Genomic DNA, 23,926 nt, shown 5'->3' with positions numbered 1-23,926 from the left:
AGCATCAAATCAATACTGCCAAATGCCAATGCCCAGCAGTGCTGAAGAATGAGAAACTGAAATTATTTGTAAAGCTGGTGACTAGAGATGTGTGAGCCAGTGGATATGAAGGACAAATTTCACTGACAATAAAACTGGTAAACGCACCAGAATGAACACATTTATTTTTTAATGCAACAGAAACTGGTTTCAAAATTAAATGCTGCTTAAAAGCATTACCTGCGCAATTCCACCCACAAACTTCGTCTTCACCACCACGTTGTCTTCATCTGATTTTTCAAATGCTGCCTTCTGAGCTGCCCGCACCAAATTGTCGGATGCTTTCTTCACTGCATTTCCAGCAATCTAAAGCGCAAATACATCATTTACAGAACAGAACAGCAACATAAAAACAAAAATATACAAGTACTAGCAGCTCAAGATGAGAGAAATACAGCATTTGACTAAAAGCAATCAGTTCCTCTTAACTGGTGCAAAGACAAGCATAAACATTTTCTAATTAAATGCACACCTGTAAAGTAAGAGCAAAAGCTATTGAAGATGATCACTAATCCTCTTCATATCAACGCTTTTAAATTAACCTGCTGTGTTTACCTGCAGTCTCCTCATGGCCTCAGAGTCTTGGTCAGCCTTCACCTTACAGGCCACCAGCAGCTGAGCAGTAGAGGCTGCCACCTGTTTGGCTGAAGAGATGAGTTTCTCCTCACTGGCGTGACCCTGCACCGAGGCATTTGCTGCCTCACACAGGTTGCTAGTTGCTGCTGCTACCATACGTGCCTGTTTATGAAAAAATAAGTTAATTTATTTAAAGTTAATTCATGGCAGATGTGATTGTAACCTGTGTAAAACAACACTTTTCACTCCAGAACTTACAGCAGAGATCAGCCCCTGGGACCACTGTCCATCATCCACAGCATTTGCAGGAACGGAGCCCACTTTTCCCTGAGCCACCAGCTCTCTCTGAGCAGCTGAGGCTGATTTAACCAAAGCACTGGTGGCTGCAGCAATGGATTTAGCTGCCTCTAGGATCTGCTCCTCAAAGTTCAGGGTCTCGTCTGCTTGCTGAGGGAGAAGAGAACCATTCAAATGATTAAGTCTTTCGCCAGAGTGAAATTTAAAGAAATATCAAAGTTGATTAATCCTCTACTCAAACTGAAGTACTTATCACTGGAAACAGATGAACTTTGGATTTATTACTCCGCTAAATAACATTTTGTCTGCACATTTTTAGACAGGACTTGATTGATCATCAGTGATCAAGGCTGGGACACTTGGTAAGAGAAACAAAATGATGATTCAGCCAAATACAGAGCTTCTTCTCAAACTGCAAGAGCTGATAAGGAGCTACATACAACAACATCAAGCAAGACTCTATAGAAAACATCCTATTATACTCATCTGCACATACACGCACACACACTTTTCACACAAACACATTCACACCACATGTCTGTAGACAGAGCGGGACACTGTAGGAATATGTTTGATATATAGTTGGGACTGAATAACAACCTAATATATCAAACATATCAGACAGAGCCCTGCAGAGAAGGCCTCCGGTGGTGGGGGCAGGCAGGGAGGGAATAGGGAGGGCGGGGGGTTAACTGGGAGCTAGAAGACACAGACTGGGACAGGCTTAAGCTAGAACTACAATGAACTAACACAGGTGGCTGGATGAGTGGTGGAGGAGTGGGATGAACAGGAGGGAGGGCACAGTAAACATGATGGTGTTTAAATTGATCTGAATGAAGACATTATGTACAGTATCATGAATTTTAGTGAGTTTGTCAAAACAACAAGTGTCAGCTACAGAGATCAAATTGATACTTCCATGAACATGAAAAATATATATACACATATGCACACAGTACTGTGTAAGACTCTTGAGCCATCCCTCATTTCTTCATAACTTGCACGAAAATAGTAAATGTGTGGAAATGGGTTTTTGAATTATGTCATTATGTGTAGTTTGGACAGTTCTAATGAGGGTATGAACGCTTTTATTCTTCAACACAGCCTGAACTCTCTTAGGTAAGCTTTTCTGTAATTTCTTTAAATTCTCTTCAAGAAAAGTTCCTCAGTCTCTTCTTTGGATGTTGGATGTATGGTTTCACTGCATTGGCATCGTTTTGGGAATCAATGTCATGCTTTATTCCTGGTATTGCATGACGGGTCAAAATTCTGCATTCATAATTCCACGAGTTTTGACAAGGTGCCTTACTGTTGTGAATTTTTCTCCCGACCCCCTCTGTACATACATAATTTGGCATACCTCAGCCGTTCGTCCTGGTTTCCCTTCCTTAAGAATGGCTTCTTGACAGCTACCCTTCCACTGAGCCCATTTCTGCTGAGGCTTCAGTGAACAGTAGATCAATCAACTGAAGGACCAGATGCAGCTCTCAGGTTTTGTGTCAGGTATTTGCTGGATTGCTCTCCATTACTTAAGACATTACTTTCAGATACTCTCCATCTGCTGTAGACAGTTTTTAGGCCTGACAATTCTTCTGTCCTCCTCTTGTCCAGTTTCCTCAATTTAAAACCGTGCCAGTGTTTTGGGAAACATGTTTTGTAAAAATACTATTTTATACCTGTCAAAATGTGTCTTTGGCATTTTTGTAGATTCAACTAAAGAAATTGGAACAAATGGGAAATTGGAGGCGATCTCTTTAAAATGAGAAAAATCCTCTATCAGAGTGATGCAGAAAAACTACTTCATGCATTTTTGCACCTTTGCTTGAGTATTGTAATTCATTATTATCAGGTTATCCTTAAAAACAAACAAACAAAAAAAACAGCCACAGCAGATGACTGTCCTTCCCTGAGCCTCGTTCTGCCAGAGGTTTCTTCCTGTTAAAAGGGAGTTTTTCCTTTCCACTGTTGCCAAGAGGTTGCTCAAATTGGGTTGTTTGATTGTTGGGATTTCTCTTTATTATTGCCCAGTACTTACCTTACAATATGAAGCGCCTTGAGGCGACACCTGTTGTGATTTAAAGGTATTGTAACTAAAAGTGAATTGAATTGAACAAACTACATGTTTATGATAAGCGACAAGTAACAAAGTGCCTCAAGATCCGACTACAAATTGGTTCGTGTCTGTTATGTGTAGACACAATTCGGATTCATCATTTGAGTTAAATTCATTTTTTATGCTTGCATAATTCATAGGTCAATGTTAAGCAGCTTAAAAAAACCCTCTGAAAATGGTCAGGTTTCAAGACTGGCCAGAAAATGCGCCCTTCAAGAAAAACTTTGAAACTATAGCTTAAGATCACTTAAGAAAATATAAGCCAGGCTGCTTCTCTGAAGCAAAATTTAAAGAAATAAGGGATGGCTCAAGATTTTTGCACAGCACTGAATACAACATCTTGACAGACAGGACAAGCAACAGAGCACCCTTTCAGTAATGCCACAAAACAAAATGTGCTATTTTGTTACCGTAAAATTGCTCCTTGTACAACTTCCAATAATAACACTGAAACTTGGATATAAACCACACAACAAGATGTTTACAGGCATGCACAGAGCACTGTTTAGGATATACTTGAACGTATTCCTACAAAGCTCATTTATGTAATGTACAGAGCTGTAAACACTGTGCAGTCCAAAGATCAAAATAAGAAGTTTTATCTAAAAGTCAACAAATCACTTGGCAGTTACAAGGATGACCTGTAATCTGAAAAGGTGAAATATTTAGTGCTCAGATGAAAGTGCACTCTTCTCTAAATCACTAGTCACTAGTTTTTACATTAAATAAACTAACACATGTCCACAGTACAGCACTGGTTGGCTTGTTGTTAGGTGCTTGCTGGGCAACATCATAATATCAGGCGATTTGGTGTTTTATAGTGAGATTATCAACCACATCCAATAACATTTCAGATGCCTCCTGTGACTCTTTGCAGAGGACCTGAACTTTTACTGGTCACCATTAAATTGTTACTATATAAAAAGCATTTAAGCAAGCTGCAACAGTAAAATCACTCTCACACACACACACACACACACACACACACACACACACACACACACACACACACACACACACACACACACACACACACACACACACACACACACACACACACACACACACACACACACACACACACACTCTAATAATGCTATAATAAACAGAGCGATTACAATAGGTCCTTCACACACTAGTGCTCGGGCCCTAATAACACTCTAGAGGTTAAAATTTTTAGGCAATGTGTGTATATCTTTACTTTTAACAGTTACATTGTTATGTTGGTACTTTTTAATAAAACAACTTTAATTTGGTTACCTGATAAAATTAGCACCAAAGTACTCCAGCTCACTAATCTATAATCTATATTATAGAAAAGTTACATTTATCATTTTCTTTTTAGACTTAACATTCACTAAAATTGTAAAGTCTGGACCGATAAAGATTTAACTAATGTGGCCAGCAGGGGATCCTGAGAGGTTTGGTTACAGGTTTTTTTGTAATGTTTTTGCTGTTTATTCCCCTTTTTGTGTCTTGGAAACAACTCTACATCTTCAAATAATTATTTAATGATTTTAAAGTATTTTAGCTGCTCATCACATCATCTTTGAAATACCATATAAAAATCACCTATAGCCATCAGTAAATTGATTGTTTAGGAATGATTTACCATTCATACTTTAAATTTTCAAGTCAGGACATTTTCTTGTGACAAAGTATTTCTATCCACACATGATCTATCATGATGAAAGACTTTTATGAGCTCTGGTGCTGTTTCATGATGAATATTTCTTCTTTATTTCCAGAGACAGCTGGCAGAAACGGTATGTTAGAAAGCTTTAAACTGTAAAAAAAAAAAAAATGGAAAAAGGCCTTTTCACAGGTCCTGTCTTTCTCTCTAACATTATGTTGACATGATTATCTCCTTCACCTCTCTCCTCAGTTATTCACCATACAGTCACCCACCTTTGGCTTGGCTCTGGGTTTGAGTTGCTCGAGCTTCTTAGCTGCTGCTTCGATGGACGCCGCTGCTCCGAGCAGCTCCGTCTCTGCGATCACTGTTGGATCCTCGGGATCCACCCACTCTGAACCTGAGGCAGGCAAGCGCACCCATATTCATGAATAAGATTTGAATTTGTAAATAGGATTTTATTAATGCTTCACAAAGCAGTGTTTTGACCGAACATGCTTCACACTGTGATCAAAAGAAAACAAGTACACCGTGACCACACACAGGAAAGTGTGCCGTGTATCTTCACATCCCATGCATAGCTGACAACAAACCATCATTCACTGCAATAGAGACAGAGTAATGGAACATAAAAGAAAGCATGATGGATAGAGCAGATGGATGTAACAGAGAAGCCTGAGAGCAGCTGGATTTGATGAGATTAAATAAAATCGATGTTAGCGCTGAGGAGAGAAATTATTTAAGAGCTCACAACTGGCACAGTACAGAAAACGGCCCTAACTTACCTCCATCTGTAGCAAGAGAAGGAGGACAGGAATATTACCAAATGTTTGAGTAAATAAATATTTTTTCTGTTACATGAGCTTTTTAAAAATACATTCTACTATTAACAGCAATATAATATTTGTTGGGAGCTTTATTAGACAGTAAATAAGAGCTTTATTCATATGAATTGGGGTTTATTGGATGACTCCTTGTGTAACATGTGGTGATGTGTGACTTTGTGCATTACCTTTCATGGCCTCAGCAGTCTGGATGAGCTCTGTTACTGCTCCCGCTACTCGCTTGGAACAAGCTGCCAGATGCTGCTTCTGCTCTGCAGTAGGCTTCTGCAGGACCTACAAACACACGGGTACAACAGTGTAAACTTCAAATAAACTTTTCCTTATTATTTTTTTATATATAGATACATAAACAGTGTTGCAATGGTGGATGCTCAAATTAAAGATGGTCAAAGTATCAAATAATGAAATTAGTGTGTGTACAAGTCATTTATTTTTACGTAGATTTGCTGGTGCAGTATTCAACCTACCAGCAGTACATGTTCCAGTAGGTCAATGTAAGCAGTTGTACACTCTGCTCCAAACATCAGTGCTCTGTTCTTCACCTCCTCACTGACCTCGGGGTGGTAGGCTGCTTGCTGAAAGACACAAACACAGACTTATAAATTTGTGTGGGTATGACATTTGTGGGTCAGAATTCTAATTTCATTTGCATTTGTAGTGGCGAAAATGATTGATGCTGATGATGCTGGGCTCAGCCTTTAAGATGGGGGGAAGAGCTTAGACAGTCGTAGAGAGCTCAGCGTAGACCCACTGCTCCTTCATGTAGAAATTTGTTCTATCTAGTTAGAAGCTAACGATGCCTCCTTGGCACCTTTCTTTTGAAAATTTACGCCCAAGTTGAATGACACTTCAGGTAAACCACTGGAGAGATCTGGAATACTCTGCTTAGCCTTTGCTACCACAACCAAATTCAGATAAGTGGGAAATAATGGGTAGATGGACATATTTTCTTTTCTTTTTTTTGCAACTTTTTTGGAAGTACTGCAATAAATCAAATTTAGACATGCATGACTTGTTTGTGGCAATAGAGCACCTTGCAGGTAGTGAGCATGTCTGACATGGCTTTGCGGCTGACGTTGGCAGTATGGATGATGTCCTCCTGTCGGCCAGAGTTCCCTGCAGCCACCGCTTTAGCAGTTGCCATGGTGATTCCTTTAGTCATGCGAATGAACTCCTCAGGTGTGGTTGTCTTGTTGGGAGCATCCCTGGATTGAAATACCTGTCGACATTTCAGTGCACAAACTTAATTCAGGGAATATTAAAATCAATAACTCCTCACTGTTGGAAAAAAAACAAACAAACAAAAAACTAAAGATGTTTACTTTGTCACTCACTCAGCATTTTCAATAATTACAAAAATATTACTCATCACACTTGCAAACTGATCAGTCCCCTTTCTGAAACGTGTGACGCCACCATACTGCTAACTAACGTTCACAAGCTTAGCCTCTCGACTCGTCCTTACCGACATTTCCTGTTTAATACACTCGATTGTAGCCTCAAGCGCTCTGGTACCGCGAGTAGCTTCGTCCTCCACAGCTTTGACCGTCTTCAGCAGGGATGTCACATTTGTCACCATCACCTGGAGAAAACAGAACACGGTGTTCAGCCACATCCAAGCTTTGAATTAGAAATAGAGGAAGGACAACAGAACAAACCCCAAATGACTGACATTATGGAATATTTAGGACAACAGTCTTATTACTATGATAATATTACCAACGAGGAGGTTCAGTATTTGGTTGTTTTTTATAACAAACCCCCCCTCCCCCAAAAAACTTTTATGTATAATGTATATGTAGTTGTAATTTATATTTAAAAAAACATCTAGGTATGTTTATTTTATAACTAACTGAGCAAATAAACACATTCCTAATCAAGATATTTCACTACACTGGTGGACACAGCCCTGACGATCATCATATATGGGTGACACACTGTTTTTTTAATATATATATTTCCTTGGCTCATCATGTTTTCATTTATAGTTTGAGCTAATTTAATTCAGATGATATTTCTATAGCTCTGTAATTTCACACTTATGTTGGAACAATGAGAGGACATAAAAACAGAACACATCCAGTTAAAATCAGCTGTAATACACCATATTGAAAGATAGGGGGCACACAAGCCCCATAAAGGAAAGACTGATTTGTCAGAGTTAACCCCCCCACCACACCTCCGGTCCTAAAATTGTATGTGAGGCACGTTGTGATCTTCAGAGAGACTTCATGACACTCTGTGGTGTTGCTGACTGAGAACTGACATTTTTTTTCCCAGGCTTTACAGGTCGAGGTGATAATGAGCAGTCGACAGTGTCATCGGTGAGTTATGAGCCGTGACTCTGAAAATTTACAGCGCATGTGTGTCGGAGCAAAGCACTAAGCATAATCATCTTGGTTGGAAGTATTAGACGCTTCCTGCTATCCCGAACAGCCTGACAATTTCCATTACCAAGTCTCCAGTTTAACTCTTGTGGGTGATTTTACTGATTAATGACTCGGCCTGAGTAAGGGGAGGATGTCTGCGCATACAGGATGTGGGACGGTGGAATTATTGTCATCAATTTAAACTGATGTCAGTTCCAGTTTTCCATTTTTATAATCAGAAAATATGAACATAAGAGAAACCAACAAAACTCAAATAGATTTGATTTTTTTTTGTTGAGTAAAATAAAGAAAATTCCAATATCCAGAATTCTATATTCGAGCCCACAGGAGGATGTTAAATTAGATGACAGTTTCAGTACTTGCAGACTGATCTCCTCACCTTCGCAGCGCTCTTTAGTTGGTACATAGATGGATCATCGGCTGCCTTGCCAGCGGCACACTTGGTGGCACTAATGAGCTCACCCAATGCCTTGGCCACATCTTTGACAGCATTTATCAGCACCACCTAGAGAAAGGACAGAAAGACACCGACTAATCACTGTGCAGTCCAGGAAAGCAGAAACACTGAAAGGTTATTGCCAGTCGCGGTTCATAATTCCATAATTCCTCCTATTAAACAGGCGCACTGGACAAAGGACAAACAGAAATGAGAGGATTACAAACACAATAATGGTCAACCTGTGTCTCAGGGTCATCAGAGCCAATGCTGGCAGCACCCAATTTGACCACATCTGTGAGCTGGGTAATGGTCTTGGCAGAAGACTGAGCAGCCTGTGCCAACTTCTCCTGACCGGAAGCTGCGCCGGACACCAGCATCTTTGTGTCCTCAACCAGAGCTTTAGCAGTCTTCAAAATGTTTTCCCTGAAACAGAAAAGGAAAGATTAAACAAGGGAAAAAAGACATAAAAAGACATTAAAAAAATCAACTGTGTGAGAACTGCTGTGAAAAGGACACACATATTGCTGCACATCTCTTTTAATATCAAAGGCATTTCTTCATGAAAGCTTGTGCAAACACGAGGAGGATTGCTAAGGTTACATAACAAGTCATGTCAGTTATTTTTTTCCTAAAATTGACAAAGGAGATTATAGCAAGCAGCTGCAGAGTTTCTTCTATTATTCTGAGGTAGCTGTGTGAGATGCTCGGAGATTAAGTGATTCTGTTTTCTTTCATCGTGTCCCGAGACTGCTTATCTACACTTCAAAGATTCTTCAGTGAGATACAGTGAAACGTCACAAACAACCATCTGTAAGGAACTACAATGATCATTTCTGGTGGCAAGTAATGGAACACGTCTATTCTCTACCCATTTTGCTGTATTTTTCTTTACACACTAGCATTTAACGGCGGAAGTGCTGCCTTAGAGCGGACAAGTGTGAGAGCAGGACAATAAGAGAAGTGTCACTCTGTGCATTTTTCAAAGCCTTAGGATAATTTATTGTTTCTATCAGCAGAGATTTCCTCCCCGTTCAGCAGCTAATATGTCACTCTGTCAGTCTGGGATGAAAGATAACAACGGTGGATTTTAGACTCCTGCTGGGTCTTGCAGTAATGTCTTGCACTACTGGGTGCATTTCAAGCACTAACCTGTGGTCGGCAAAGGACTCTTCGTTCTCTGCGTTGAGTGTGCCGGCGGACGCAAACATTATTGTGGTATCCAGATCAGCAATGATGCCAGACACAGCAGTGGCTGCTGTAATGCAAGCCTGAGTGCCCTTATTGCCTGCCTGGAGGGCTGAAAGCACCAAAGACACCTGGGGACATGAGCAGACCGTTAACCACACAGGTGAGGATGCGCAGAGGAAGGCTTTTTTCCCCCCCCATCTAGGATAGGTTGGTAAATTTTATGATGCACATTAATAAGGACAAACAAGTTTGGCAGTTTGCAGCAAAGTAGTGTTACTTTTGGCTCAGTTTGAGTAAAGTACACGTTTACTGGTCAAAACAGGGAAGAGCAAGAGGGAAAAAAATGTTAGTGTTGCAATGTGCTAAGTCACTGAAATAAGTGTATGTGATGTTTTTGAAATATTTCCTTCTTATGTATAAGTAGTATTAAAAAAAAAAGACTGGCACACTTGAATTATTAGAAAAGTTTAGATATGAGAAACTTGATAAGAAAAAGACGCCAAGTATGATGTGTAAAACACATATATACATATACATTATACATGCTTTGGATTCCTATAATTAAACCGCACACAGATAAAACCCACCAGAGCCGAATCACTTCACGTGAACTACATCGCTAAAAACAATTTTACTCTAACATTCAATGAAAGAACAACACAGAGGAGAGTTCAGAGCGGAACATACTCGGCCAAGCAGAAATATCTGCAGCCCAAAGATGAAGCAAACAAACAATGGACAACAATTAGCCCGATGGGTTTGGGTTAATGGATGGGGGAACTAAGATAACCTGTTTTGCTTCAGTAGTGGGCAGAACTATTGTGACAAAACTGGAACAAAATAAAAAAAGCACAATGTGTTTTTAATTAAATAAGGCTGTCCCATTTTATTGGCAGAACAATACCTTCTCTGTGACTGCACGGGCACAATCAATGAGCTCCCGCTTAGTAAAACCGTCAGAAGGGGTGATCTGCAGAGCTCCGGCTTTCTGGACCAGAAAGATGCAGCCGTGACCAAGATCCTGCACTCGGGTTTTGATCTGGAAACCAATCTGCAAACACAAACCAAAGCAAGAACATAAAGGAGGATGGGGGGGGGGGTTTAAATAACAAAATAAATAGTTAAAAAAAAAAGAATGAAAAAATGCCACATTTATGTTCCTGGACTAGAGAAGCTTTGCATGATTATACAGGTCATGGTTCAGCCCCTCAGTTCATGTATTGTTTGAAACAAGCTTTTTTTGCTCAGTTCCCCTGCCCCTCAAGCCAACTTTCATCTGACTGGCTGCCCTTTGTAAATAAGATTTGAGCAGGTGGATGGAGCGTCTGTGTTCACAATGCACACAGCCAAGAAAACAAAACAATAACAGAGTGTTTAGAGAAGACTGAAACTGGAATTCTGATGAAAATTCACCAACAGTAAATATATTTATATATGAGTAACAGAAAATAAGAGCACATTAAGTTCCCTTTAAATCCACAGCAGCCTAAAGGTCACATAGAGAAAATTCCCATATTGAAGGAGCAGAGCTCTTTTGTAGGTAAAAACTGTTTTCAGAGTCCACCTCACCTCCTCTGGTTCAGCTGTGTGAGCAGCCAGTCGTCCCTGAACAGCGAGCTGGCTGTAGTCCACGGTCACCTGTGATGCCAGGGCTCCCAGCTCATCTGGACAAGTCACTGATTTGGTCATCTGATAAATGGAGGGAAAAAGAAATTCAGCACTAACAAAACCAGATTAACTTTTCTTCACTTTCCGTCAACAAACTATCGAACATCATTAGGGCATAGTTAAATTAGGGCTATCATCACAAGGTTACAAAAGTGATCAAATGAGAGGATGAAAGTAGAGATGGGACAAATGGAGAACATTAAAATAAATGAGGGACTGCAGGTAGATAAATAATTTTATCAGATCTTTGGATTCTCCCAGGTAGATAAAATCATTAATCATCACTTACTGACTACGCTATGAAATGCTGTGAAGTCAAAATCAATTTTTCTTTTATAAATGAGCTCGTTTCTCTTCGATTTAACCAACTAGTCATCTCACAAAGATGGAGAATTAGGACCACATAACAGGACAATTTCTACTAACCGCAGATGGCTGATAAACTACAACATCAAACTGTGGACTATCAGAAAAAAGCTTGATTTCAGAATTGACATATAAATCAAACTATTTTGTGTACAATCAACAATAACCCATTCGTAGGTCACAGGCGTACTTCAGGAACAAAAATGTTAAGAGTTATTTTGAGAGCTTACCATTTCCTGAGCAGTGACAGCAATGGCTTTAGAGTATTTCACCATACTGGTCTGGTAATCCACAAATGAGCCCTCAGGTTCGGGTGGTGTACCTTCATCCAGCTAAGGAAAAACACACATCAGCACACAGTTAAAATGGCACTGCATTTTTTCATTTTAGGCACGATCGGTTTGTCCTTCGCGAAAGGAACAAACATCTTCAAACGTGAAGGAAATCAATTTTTCAGCTCTTTACTTGTAATGGCACGTTAAATCTAATCTACCCTTCAATTATACCAATTCTGCCAGGTGTGCAGGCATCAGCAAACCGACATTAATGCAGCTTTATATTCAGGGAAACCCTCTGTATGAATGATAAACACTCATTATGAATTATCCACTCTGTAATTACAGCTTTAAAACAGCATCAACCCCAAAAACATTTGATCATCAGCTTGCAGTTCAAACATTATACGTTTCTAGCATTTCTGCCAAATTAGACTACTTGTAATATCACGGAAAAGGCAGAGAAGACAAAGGAGATTCCAGAAAAACATGCTTGTACTGAAAGATAGCATAATACTGCAAGTGCATGATGTTTGCACCTCCTGCTGATAGAAATAATACGTTAAAATCTGCAGCCTCGACTAGGTGACTCAAAGTTAATCAGAAAAGCTGTTTAAATCACCGCTGCTAAAAACCACAATGGAGGGTGACCATTACGCCAATGAGATTATATGGGAGGATTATCCCCATTTAATCAACTACACTGACTGACACACAGACAAAACACGCACCTGCATGCTCAACATGTACTAAAAATGAACCATTTTCATAAATTATTCATGACATGCCACACAAAGTTGATGCAAAGATGCCGTTCCCTCTGGTGAAGCCACACTCCTGAGACGCTTCTTCACCTTTGCAATGCTCCTCACTCAGTACGGTAAGGAGAAATATAATTAGCTGAGGCTAGCTGCTGCCTGTACTCGAGATAAAAGGCTTTTTCTTGGTTTGCAGGCCAATAGTTTCACTGTTAATTGGAAAGATAGGTCAAATTATCTGACTCCGAGTAAAAATGGCTGCGTTCACAGTCAATGTTCCTTTGCTTCAGTTGCTCGTGATTTGTATTAATATGTTAATCAGTGACTTTTAAATGATGGCTGGGAAACATTATGGTTGTAATCAAGGTGTTACACAGAGCAACGGGAAGTCATGGGTCAAATGAACACAAGAAAAGAATAAAACTTTAATTAGATGATGATTGCTCTGTAACATTTGCTTCCATAAGACAACTTCTGTTATCACTACTAACTTTTAATACATTTACCGCACACTCAGTTTCTTTATAGCATTCTGGCTTCTGTCAGTGGGAAATCTTTCAAAACAGGATGTTTCCCCCTACGCAGGTTTAAAAATTCATACTAAAATGGACTATAACTGTGTAATATAACATCAAGTTGCTGCATTTTTAGTGCACTACGTTTAATTTTCCATGCCTGTTTTGGATGTTGGGGACAGGGTGGACAGCAGGTGGTTTTGCTCATTGTAAGATAATGTATTGTCTGACTAGCAGCCATGCTGTCTTACAACACAAATGAAGACAGAATAGAGCTGTCAATCAACACATAGCTGGTGATGAGCTGAAATAGATGACGGTGAAAGGCAGACAATCGCTGATGCGGACTAAGAGCTTAAAAAGTGGAGTTTTTTTTAGAGCTGCAGTAATGTCTGTTATTTATGAACCAGAGTGCGCAATTTAATTCACCCAATAAAACTCTAAACATATCTTTAAATTGGTGTAGATGTTATTCTGTGGCTTCTGATCCAAATGACGACACAGTGTAACCAGCTGCACTCACCTTGGCCATGGCATCTGCGATCGACTCCACCATCCCTCCCACCATTCCCACCTCACTGGCAGCTTCATTAAGTGTCACCATGATGTCATCAACCGCTTCCTTCATGAGCTGAGCTGCCTCTGCTATAGCATCATGGGTATGGGATGCCTGTGAAATGTGACATGGCACAAGCACATATGAAATATACGCACCTCCCATTTCAGAGGTTTAAAATTACCTCGTCAAACCAACCCATATATCAGGATATCAGGATTTATTTGCCTTGAGTAACAATTAGGTTTTTGCAATGGTCATTATCCATTTGCACTGAAACCGAGTCATTTTTGCAGCGTTTGGCTGAATCTGAGCAGAGAGTATAGCTCTGTACACTATAAACACGAGCAGCCAAGACATACTAGCACCCATGCATGTCCATGTCATAACATCGCCTCTAGCGTGTTTGACAGATAATGTGGTATGCTTTGGATCAGGAGATTTGTTGGACGTGGACTAGCACGAGGCGAGCGCCATTTGCCCATTTGCCCATCGTATTATGGCTGAATACTGCATTTACACCTGAGGTTATTCCTACAGCTTATAGCTCTATGAATTTGAGCTTTTGTCACCCCCCCCTTTTCCATCTGAGGAGCAGAGTAGGCTGCATTCTCTATGTCTGGTGCAGTGCTTCATACCTATATCGACGATGCTCAATGTGATGAATTGTTGGTCTGCTTTGTTAATCCATCCAGAGGTAGATCTCCGTCTAAACAGAGGCTACCGGATTATGGAGCCCAGCTCTCTGGCATATGGTACAAAGGGACTCTCTTTTTTCCTCAATGTGTGAAAGCACATTGAACCAGAAGAATGACATCCTCATGGGGTCTTTTTAGAGGTGTTCCTGTGAATGATGTTTGTGCTGCAGGTACTTGATCATCACTGCACACTTTTGTTTGGTTCTATCATTTGGACCTGGCAGTCCCGTCAGTGGTTCATTGTGTCCTCTCGGCTGGATCTACCGTGCAGTCGGATGACGGTGGTCTGACTCTGGTTCAGCAGCTACTTTGTGAGGTTTGTATATATGTTTGATACTACATGTGTACAGAGTGAATTGACTGAAAGGGTACAAACTGTTCTGTCCTCAACTTCTGTTCCCTTAAGGAGAGGAATTAGATACACCACCAGGTTGCCCCGTTGTGAAGCTGGGCTCGGTGAAGAGCGGCTATCAAACTGTGGGATGACTGTGATGATAAGGGTGTATTATATGCAGGCAGGGCCTCACATAGGTCACATATTATCTGCCTTAATGGCGTGAACAGAAGTGTCTTCAACCAGGAAGCGTGATATCTCATACTGTGTGTGTTATACCTTCTTCCACTCCTTCAGGGAACAGAAGTTACTGACATAACAGTTTCTTTCTTTCCTCCATCTGGTTTCATGTGTCCAAAGATTTTTCTTTTTTATTCAGAGATATGAAAAATCTTGTCTCTGAGTGTAACCAGTGGTTCGCACTTTATGGTAAACCCTCTTTATTTCCATTCATTGCGGTTTTTGAAGACAATTATGTGCTTACCAAGTGTTCAAGAATTGGTTAGATGCTGTGAAACTGTTTTACTTAACCATGGAAATAATTCTCTAATCAGACCTTTTTGTGCTGCCGAGCTGGTTGGTGTCCATTCATTATTTTTAAGAATTTAGCAGATTATTAATTTGATTACTCCTAATTCTTCTGGGATTATTTACTTATTTTAAGATGCAGAAATTTTGTAAAACCCTTTTAATTAAAGCTGAAAGTCTCCACTTCAATCGTATTTTGATCGACTGATTAAAACTGTGGTGGCACAAAGACGTAAAGGGTGCCCGTCTCTCCCTCGTCACCCATGTGTGATACTCTTTTGCTCCCATTGTTTGGTAGGAGGAGTTAAAAAGGCCTAACTGATCACACCCTTTTGAAACATCACTGTGTATCATAAGTGCGCAATAAATACAGTTAATTATACTTGTTGATGCACTGGAAAAGTTAATGATGGAGATCATTTTCCAATATGTGTAAAGGAAGTGAAGGAGCACTTTAAACAAGGTGCATAAAGCATAAAATGGTCGTGCCTTTGGGTTTCCTCCACCCTCTTTGGCAGCATAGAGCATTTGCAGAGCCGACTCAGCCATAGTCTTTGTTTGGTCCAGGAAAGTCATCTGCTGCTGGTGGTCCTTCAGCTTGGACGCCACACCCACGGAGGCCTTGATCAGTGGCTCAAAGTAGCCAGCCAACTGGGTCACCTGAGGTAAAATAAACGTTTTTAATGAGTCCAGAGAAACAGCACAAGTCAGCACTTCAGCCTACATATCGCTAAGTGTCATATTCACACGTGAAGAAGCACAGTTTCACAAAATGAGCAGCTTCTCAAATTATTTCAAAATGGTACGGTCATATAAGTGTTTAACCTTTTATACATTTCACTTACTGGGCACAATTTCAGGCCATTAAGCAGACCGTTTGGTGTGCAGACAGAATAAAAAGGAATATGTTGCAGTAATAATCTTGTTTGCAACACATGAAGAAATGCTGATAAGTTTGCAAAGATGGACGGTGACACAGAGCATTCTAGTGGGAGGTGAAAGTTTACTCATATAAAAGTGAAAGTAAGCCTGCTGCTTGAACAATGCATCAACTATTTAAAAAAAAATCACTATTATTTAATGACAGATAATGCTGAGATAATTATAACAGCCCACGGCAAACATAAACATATAGGCAACACTCCTGCCACTGAATCCTGCTGCTGACAAAGTACAACTTTGTTGCTCCACAGTTGCAGTATAATAATAATTAAGGCACTGCCCTATATACCTTGTGTCCTAGTTGGGAAGCTTCGCCCCTGGCAGCAGTGGAAACGGGGTCAATTAAGTGGCCAATTTCCTGCACGGTGGACGTCAGTTGCTCTTGTAGTGCCTGAAGAGAGGAAATAAAAAGAAATTGGTTTTTGTGTTGCTTTTTATGGGAGACAGAGGTGCATTCAAAGAAGGCAGCTGGGACCTGCTAAAAAGCAGGAAACATAACAGAAGGATAACTGCCCTGAGCTACTCTGACTTTTAATATGCGAGCTTAAACTTTTTATTATTTAGCAGGTGCCAAAACTTCCCCATTAAAGCCAGTGTCAGGGTATTAAACATAAGACTCACATCCCGTCCATACTGTGCTGAAGGACTACTGCAAGAAGAACTACTGCCATTCAAATATTTTGTTACATTTAAAGACACAAAAAGAAAAGAAAGAAATAATCCCTAGTCTCTCTTGAATGGTCGGAGAGAAGGACAAGGACAGAAAACCTAATTAATACCACTAAAAATAGACTCAAAACTGAGCGATTTAGCATGCAAAAAAAAGAAGTGGGAAAAGTGGAAGTGGGAAAAAGAAAAGGCAAACAGAGCAGATTAATATCTACGCAAGTAACAAAAAGACAAATGAAAACACAGACAAAGTTTGTGTCTGCAAAGATTCTGAGCCATCTTCCGATGACCGCTTACCTCCAGTGAGATGTCGTCTCTGCTGGGTAAGTTCTGGCTGACAGCGGCCAGAGAGGCCTGCTCAATGTCCCGGATACATTTGTTGATGTTATCGATTGACGAATCGCACTCCCGCTGGCCTGGGGCCTTGTCCCTGCGAACAGGAGAAGAGAAAATGAGAACCAGAAAGATAAAAATGAGTAATGAAGAAAGGAAAAGACCAGAAGAAGAAATGTTAACATTGGAATTATTAAAACACAGACACATTGCAGGATTTTTATCCCCCCCCCCACCCCCCCACCCACCCACCCCCTTTCTCTACTGGCTTCCTCATCTCATTGCTGCTCAGGTCACATCTGCCAAACTGTGGCCTGTAGGGTCTCGTCTCTGCATAGGGAGATCAAGCCAGGCAGCAAAATTAGCTTTGAAGCCTTTGATTTGTCTGTGGCTCCGGCCTCATGGGCAGATTAAGTTCGTTAAACATCCATTTCCATGCACGGTGGCACACCAAAAGTAAGACTAAAATAAAACCTCATCTCTGTGCTTAATGAGGCTGACAAAGTTATGAGCCCGGCTGTTGCAGGATGCTATGTGTATTCTTTGGCCTGAAATATATCACTGAATTCTATTACACTCCCAGTACTGAATTTGCAGTCTAAAAAGGAAGACGGCGATAAGGGCATCAGAACAGAAAGCGACGCTAAGCCGGCTACGCATGAATGCTAATGTGCAGATGTTCTGAGACGAATGAGAACCTTAACATTCAGTGTGTTTGACTCAGGGAATTAGCCTCTCATGGGCATCAGTTTTGTTCTGATCAAGGTCAGGTACAAAACTGTGTGAAAGAGGAGATTAAAAATGTGAGCTGCACAAAACACAAGTGTACGTAACCCCAGGTTACAGCTTTTGGCTGCCCCCTCTCAAGGTGCTTTATACAGCAATACAAGCAGATAAAAAGGGAGCACAAACTGTGTTACGAACAATTCATCACTGCACGGAAATAGACTACAGTGGTGTTGAAGTGCGATAAATTATTAAACTGATGATTTGGAGTCTTCCTGGGTTGAAAGGGTTTCACAATCCCTGCCAAATCATGATATTATTTTGTTTTTGTTTAAACTCTGCTAGCCTAGCTGTTTACCCATTTTCAAGCTTAAATCTGAACAGATGCTGGCACCAACTTCATATTTATCTAACAAACATGAGCAGTATTGATCTCCTCACCTAACCATCAGCAACATAGTGAATGTACCTATCACCCAAAATGTCAAAGTGTTCCTTAAATGTCAAACCTTTGCATAAACACTCCTGCTGTCGTTTGTCTTTTGCAACTAGTTTTGTAAAATCTCACTGAATCATTGTTAACTAACCGGATGGCTGTGATGAGACTCTTGATGGAGTCGGAGACAGTACGAGAATGACCGGCCAGGACGGACCACGTGGGCGGGTCTTTTGGGTTGATAACCAATGAGCGTGCGGTTTTGAGCAGATGGGTCGAGCTATCAAGCATGGACCGTGCCGACTGGAGGATGGGCTCCTGTGCTGCAGAGCCCTGGAGAAAAAACAAACTCAATCTAAATTTTGCATAATTTTCCAAATTTTTCTTCAACTGGTAAACTGTAAAAATGCGCAACAGTCCTGCACTAATGTTGACAGAGCCACACCTCAGTGCTGATTTTAGCGGGCACGCTGGCAAACTCTGGGTTGGAAGCAAATGTTGTTAAGTTTTCAACAGCTTCAATTAGTGGAGCCGTGGCGACTCGACACCTGTTCCTGTTTTCCTCTGAGAAATCACCATCTAAAGCCTGGAAAGTGAGAGAATGGAATAAAAAAAAAAAGGGGTGTATGAAACAAATAGCATTAAAACTGACTGTATTAAAGTTATCAAAAGCAAGCACTGAGAATAAATATTTAAAAAAAGACAGACATATGACATAAAAACAGGGATTCCTCCAGATTATCACACAAGGAAAAGACAGAAATGTTACGTCTAAGCTAAGTTTATAGCTGTACAATGACAATTAGGTCACAGAGTCAAACTTTTGACATGATAGAAACCTACCTTAATTGTTTTGACCAAGTTGGCAGTGCTGTTGGCAACCTCCTTGGCAGACTGCACAAAGTGCCTCTTGGCAACAGGATTGGTTGTCTTAGAAGAAGCGAGACGACAGGCATTGCACAATGCCGAGGTGTGCTTAGCAACAATGGTGGCAGCTGAGAGAACCTGTAAAATAGTAAAATAGTAAATTGTCAGTGACACTGCAGGCATGGACAATACAACATACATTCAGGACAGTATCTGCAGCAATAGATCACATCAGAGCTGACTACTGGAAATACTTTGATATAAGAGGCCCAAATGTACAACAAATGTAGTCTTATTATTTTTGTTTTGAACGTTTTCTGGAACTTTTGGCTTCATCAGAAAGTCGCCGCAGAGATAAGAAGAAATGAGATGAAAGAAAGCAGGAGAACGCAGGTAAGGTCTGGTTAGCAGGGGAATCGTCTCAGGAACTCCCTGCAGATGCCCATGTGGTATATGTGCAGTTTTGTGCCATTACCATTTATCTGAACTAAAAATCATTTACTAATAAAAGATCTTCATTAAAATCTCTGGTATAGACCGATGAGCTGGAATGTGACTTATGTGAGTTTTTAGGAAGTGACATAATTAGACAAAAAGATGTTAATCTTCAACGCAGAGTGTTGTTGATGGAAATAAAGGCAATAATGGGGTAAATATTAATATTAGACTTCCAGATCTGCAGGGAAAGCATCTGGCTACCAAACAGTTGGATGCTTCTGCACGGGGTGTTTGCACAGAATATTAAGCAATTTGGAGCAAACATAACCGTCCGCTTCAATAATTCTGTTTTCTAGAAATTTCTTGATTCTGACTGTTGTGGTGGTCTGCATTTAGTGACTGAATTTTCTTTCGAAACACTTCTCTTAAACTCAAGAAGTTGGATTTATTTAAACAAACCACAAAAAAAGTCTACAGATTAGTTTACGTGAGCGTGAACCATCAACACAGGAATGTCTTTATGCAAGTCAAGCACCAGAGAAAGGCAGTAAATAACAAGACAGACACAGGAACAAAACAAGACCGAGCTGCAGCGGATTAAATTATTCTGAACACATATCAGTCCAACACACTGGTCTGATAATGAATCATACTATAATATCTCTGCAGAGCAGTGTAACCACAGTGCTATGTTGGCACTGTATATTACACTTTTATATAATTAACTGGCTTTGGGAGGCGCACTGTATATAAAGAGAACAGTGGATATACCTGGGAGGGGCTGCTTTCTGGGTCAACAAGATTCTGACAGGCCATCTGGATTGCTTGGTTGGCTTTAGCAAACTGTATGGGATCCACCAAACCCTGGTGTCCTGCCTGACTGTTAGGGTCTGACACACCCACCAAGTAAGAAGCCTGTGGAAAAATAACACTCATCAAACAGCATTCCCCATCACCCCGACTGCTGTTTCTTTATTTCCCCAGAGAGTGTGACAATCGTTGCTCTAACACTCTGTACCTGTCCTGCAGCTTCAGTGAGGCCACACAGGGCTTTAGACGCTGATCCCACACAGTCTCCAAATGCAGACACGTCCCCGGTTTTGCAGTTCTGAGAAATGCCAGCCATAGACTCTCCCAGGACCTGAACAGAGAGTCGGCAGAGAAGAAATGGTACGCTTAAGATGCCTAATTGGAAGTGCGCCGTGTGCTTTGTGTCTGTCTGCTTTAGTCAAAAGCCTACCTTCGAGTTCTCCATCACACTCTCGATACAGTCAAAGTAGGAGAGGTCACTGACCGGTTCATTGGGGTTGTCAAGCATTCCTCTGACAGCCTGAGAGATGAATAAAAGTTTCATAGAAGTTTGAGAGGCTTTTATTTTCACTTTATTCTCATTAGTCAGTGCCAGAAAAGAGAGGCGTCTTATAATCCACAGCTTGTATTGAAACTCGCTGACACCATTGTTGATTGCGAATGCTTGATCACAAGGTGGTAAAGTTTTATTTACCTCCAACTCTCTCAGGGCATTGTCACACTCCTTCTGCCCAGGAGCCTGCTGTGTGCACAGAGTGATCAGCTGGTTGATGCTGTCAGTCACAGCTCTGGCATAGAGAAGAGGAACAAATATCACACTCCAGTCCAAGAGAGCATAAGGGAAACAGGCTTTTATTCTGTGCGCGTCGGTTTTGAAATGTGAGAATTATTCCTGCTTGTTTCTGTGTGGTAATAACACAGCTTATACACTCACCCTTGCAAATATCAACGTCTTTTTTGTTTGTGCAAGCTTATCAATTTCATCCCCTTATCTGATCATCTCAACATTTTGTTTGCATCTCTCTTTTTGTTTGCTTTTAATTTTTTAAATGACCCGTTTTGGTTGGCTGCTGCAATTGGCCCCATTAAACCCATTAATGAGTATGTTATCATAGCAAGCAGATGTCTGAGTGCATTTCGCTGATAATGTGAAAATCATAACAAAGCCCACTTGCCTTGATAGACGCTTTTACCATATGCTCATTGCCAAATGAGTAAAGTGGTAGTTTAAAAAACAGATCTAAACCAATAGCAATAAAATACAATTATCCCGTTCATAGCTCTGAACAGCTAATTATTTGCTGCTAGTCTTATTACCGAACCCTGGATCTTGAGCCTTATATCGACTCTTTGATCTTAAGATCTATCATGAGATACTACCGATCAAATGTGCTGTAAATATTAAAAATCATGGTTTGTGGGTGTGTGTGTACGTGGGGGCCAGTTGTAGTACCTTGCTGCAGCAGCTAGCAGGTTCTTGGCGTTTGCTGCTGCTGGGTCCACAGACAGACTTTTAGCAGCCAACAGCAGTTTGCTAGAAGCCATGGAGATGTTCTTCAGGTTACCAATCACCTGCACCTGGTCGTCCTTTTTCTAGAATGACACACACACATAAGCGTGTGAAAATACATTTAAAAGGAGTCTGAAGTCTTTGTCTCTTTACTGGGATACCCGAGTTGTGATACGTGCTACTACTGTCTTAATATTGATGACCAGATGTTGGAACTGAGATACAAAACCAACCTGAGTGTGCCCAGCCATCTCAATGCCAGCATCCAGGAACTCATCAAAGTCTTGGCTGAACTTTCCAGAGGCCACAGCCAGCTGGCTGCTGGAGCCTCTGGAGGCGTGGACCACCTCGCCCGCTGACTGGTTTAGTTCAGCTGCTGTTTGGTTGAGCTCACTCTGGGCCTCCTGGAATGACTTGGAGGCCGGTGGGATCTGAAGGCAGCACAAAATAGAATGATTGAAGATGAAAGAAATTCAAGCATCAGACGATCATCTAACAGTTCCCCAATGCATTTACAGTGGGTGTATCAGCAATAATGATGTCACTTTAGTGCTAACCCTATAAACTGAAAACTATCTGTAAACCAAAACATCTTTAGTCGTAAGTTTGAAACTTGACAAATGTCTAAAAAGCAACAGAAAAGTAAATCATGACCCTTTCCTGACTTGCATGCTTATGATAAAATGAAATCAGGTTTACACTCCCGTCAGATGAACAACGCTGCTGAATGATTTATAAGTGGTCCCTAAAGAATGCTTGAAATGATATTTAAAAGGTCAGTCCTGCTCTTCACTTGTACGTGTCATTAATCACATATTTCTCGAGGTTGTTTCTTTTTTCCTCCCGCCGTGGGAACGGAAAGCAATCTGTGATGCCGATGTTGTGCCGGCAGAGCTCCGATGACTCACGGTTTCAATCAGTAGCTTCTTGCTGGCCTCTCCGATGCTCTTGAGAGCCATGTCCACATCCTTCTGGCCAGGTAGACAGTTGACGCAGTTGTTTAGGGAATGAGACACAGCCTTCGCCACCTGAAACACACAGCAAACTGGGTTAAGGGGGTGGGCACAGGTGGACAAGCTAATCTAGAAATCCAAACTCAAAACGTTAACGAGCATAGCAATTATCCCCAATAAGTGCCAGTTGTCCATAAGGCTGAAAAGGTTTTTGTCAGATGTAGTGAGAATTTTCAACTGTGCCAAACTTTCACGCCCCTGAAAACAAACATTTTTCACTTTAAACTGCTGCACTTTTTAATAGACTCATGGAGTAGGCCATTATTTTTATTTTAAAGGGTCATTTATTATATAGTTCATTAGTTTATATAATTTTTTTATTACATTCATTTGTTGTACTACTTTTATTTTTATATTTTATTTAGGCCATTACTTATTTTCATAGACCTGAGTCTTAAGAAACTGCGTCTCATTCGGTCATGCTTCTTCATGGTAAATAACAGAATTTTTTTTCATCATAAATATCACATAGCCAGATCTGAAGCACACAACAACATGACATTAGATCTCAGTGAAGCAGTTCAAAGATAACAGAGAGGCTCACACATCCAAAATTAATTTGTTTTACTAAACGTTTCCAAAGGTCTTAGATAACACTATTTGGTTATTCTAATATTCATTTTTCTCCATTGATACCACATAATTTATTCATTTTGAGTGGAAAACACCTGGGCAACGAGGTATAAATAATTAAAATACTTTGCAATAAATTGCCACCTGGTTTATTATAGAGCTACTTCCTAAATTTGACAGGTGTTCACTTGACTGCATCACCAAGCAGATGTAGATATTCCTTCTAAACGTAAATATTCAACTAAACATATTAACCAAAAGAAAGAAAGGCTGATTAATAAATATATTAAACAAAAACAGAACCTGGTTTCATCTTTAAAAGTCACATCATGTAAATTCACGACATAATCAGTAAGATCTATTATTAAACTTCCTGTTCAATTCCTCCGTG

The 23,926-nt window shown here is 40.5% G+C and overlaps 1 protein-coding gene across 4 annotated transcripts in view; it reads right to left on the bottom strand.

Annotated features, from left to right (window-relative positions):
- The window catches only part of tln2a (talin 2a), a 98,077-nt gene that overhangs the window by 3,263 nt on the left and 70,888 nt on the right, over positions 1-23,926 (bottom strand). For 3 of the 4 annotated variants that reach the window (XM_039612138.1, XM_039612142.1, XM_039612145.1), the window contains exons 30-58: positions 22,858-22,977; positions 22,183-22,380; positions 21,893-22,032; positions 21,134-21,227; positions 20,870-20,959; positions 20,648-20,770; positions 20,401-20,544; positions 19,168-19,329; positions 18,770-18,910; positions 18,476-18,657; positions 17,127-17,259; positions 16,450-16,551; positions 15,708-15,878; positions 13,626-13,772; positions 11,785-11,886; positions 11,090-11,209; positions 10,425-10,571; positions 9,482-9,648; positions 8,572-8,755; positions 8,273-8,398; positions 6,969-7,085; positions 6,537-6,722; positions 5,971-6,078; positions 5,671-5,776; positions 5,444-5,449; positions 4,934-5,058; positions 874-1,062; positions 595-777; positions 220-345 (exon numbers count right to left, since the gene is read on the bottom strand). In XM_039612138.1, the coding sequence (XP_039468072.1) occupies positions 220-345; positions 595-777; positions 874-1,062; positions 4,934-5,058; positions 5,444-5,449; positions 5,671-5,776; positions 5,971-6,078; positions 6,537-6,722; positions 6,969-7,085; positions 8,273-8,398; positions 8,572-8,755; positions 9,482-9,648; positions 10,425-10,571; positions 11,090-11,209; positions 11,785-11,886; positions 13,626-13,772; positions 15,708-15,878; positions 16,450-16,551; positions 17,127-17,259; positions 18,476-18,657; positions 18,770-18,910; positions 19,168-19,329; positions 20,401-20,544; positions 20,648-20,770; positions 20,870-20,959; positions 21,134-21,227; positions 21,893-22,032; positions 22,183-22,380; positions 22,858-22,977 (3,939 nt within the window). The remainder of the gene's footprint in view (positions 1-219; positions 346-594; positions 778-873; positions 1,063-4,933; positions 5,059-5,443; positions 5,450-5,670; positions 5,777-5,970; positions 6,079-6,536; positions 6,723-6,968; positions 7,086-8,272; positions 8,399-8,571; positions 8,756-9,481; positions 9,649-10,424; positions 10,572-11,089; positions 11,210-11,784; positions 11,887-13,625; positions 13,773-15,707; positions 15,879-16,449; positions 16,552-17,126; positions 17,260-18,475; positions 18,658-18,769; positions 18,911-19,167; positions 19,330-20,400; positions 20,545-20,647; positions 20,771-20,869; positions 20,960-21,133; positions 21,228-21,892; positions 22,033-22,182; positions 22,381-22,857; positions 22,978-23,926) is intronic. The other variant, XM_039612148.1, reaches the window with a different exon arrangement.

Source organism: Oreochromis aureus, linkage group 1, assembly GCF_013358895.1.
Source record: "Oreochromis aureus strain Israel breed Guangdong linkage group 1, ZZ_aureus, whole genome shotgun sequence".
NCBI lineage: Eukaryota > Metazoa > Chordata > Actinopteri > Cichliformes > Cichlidae > Oreochromis > Oreochromis aureus.
The sequence above is the reverse complement of the archived record's forward strand: the minus strand, read 5'-3'. Positions and strand labels throughout refer to the sequence as shown.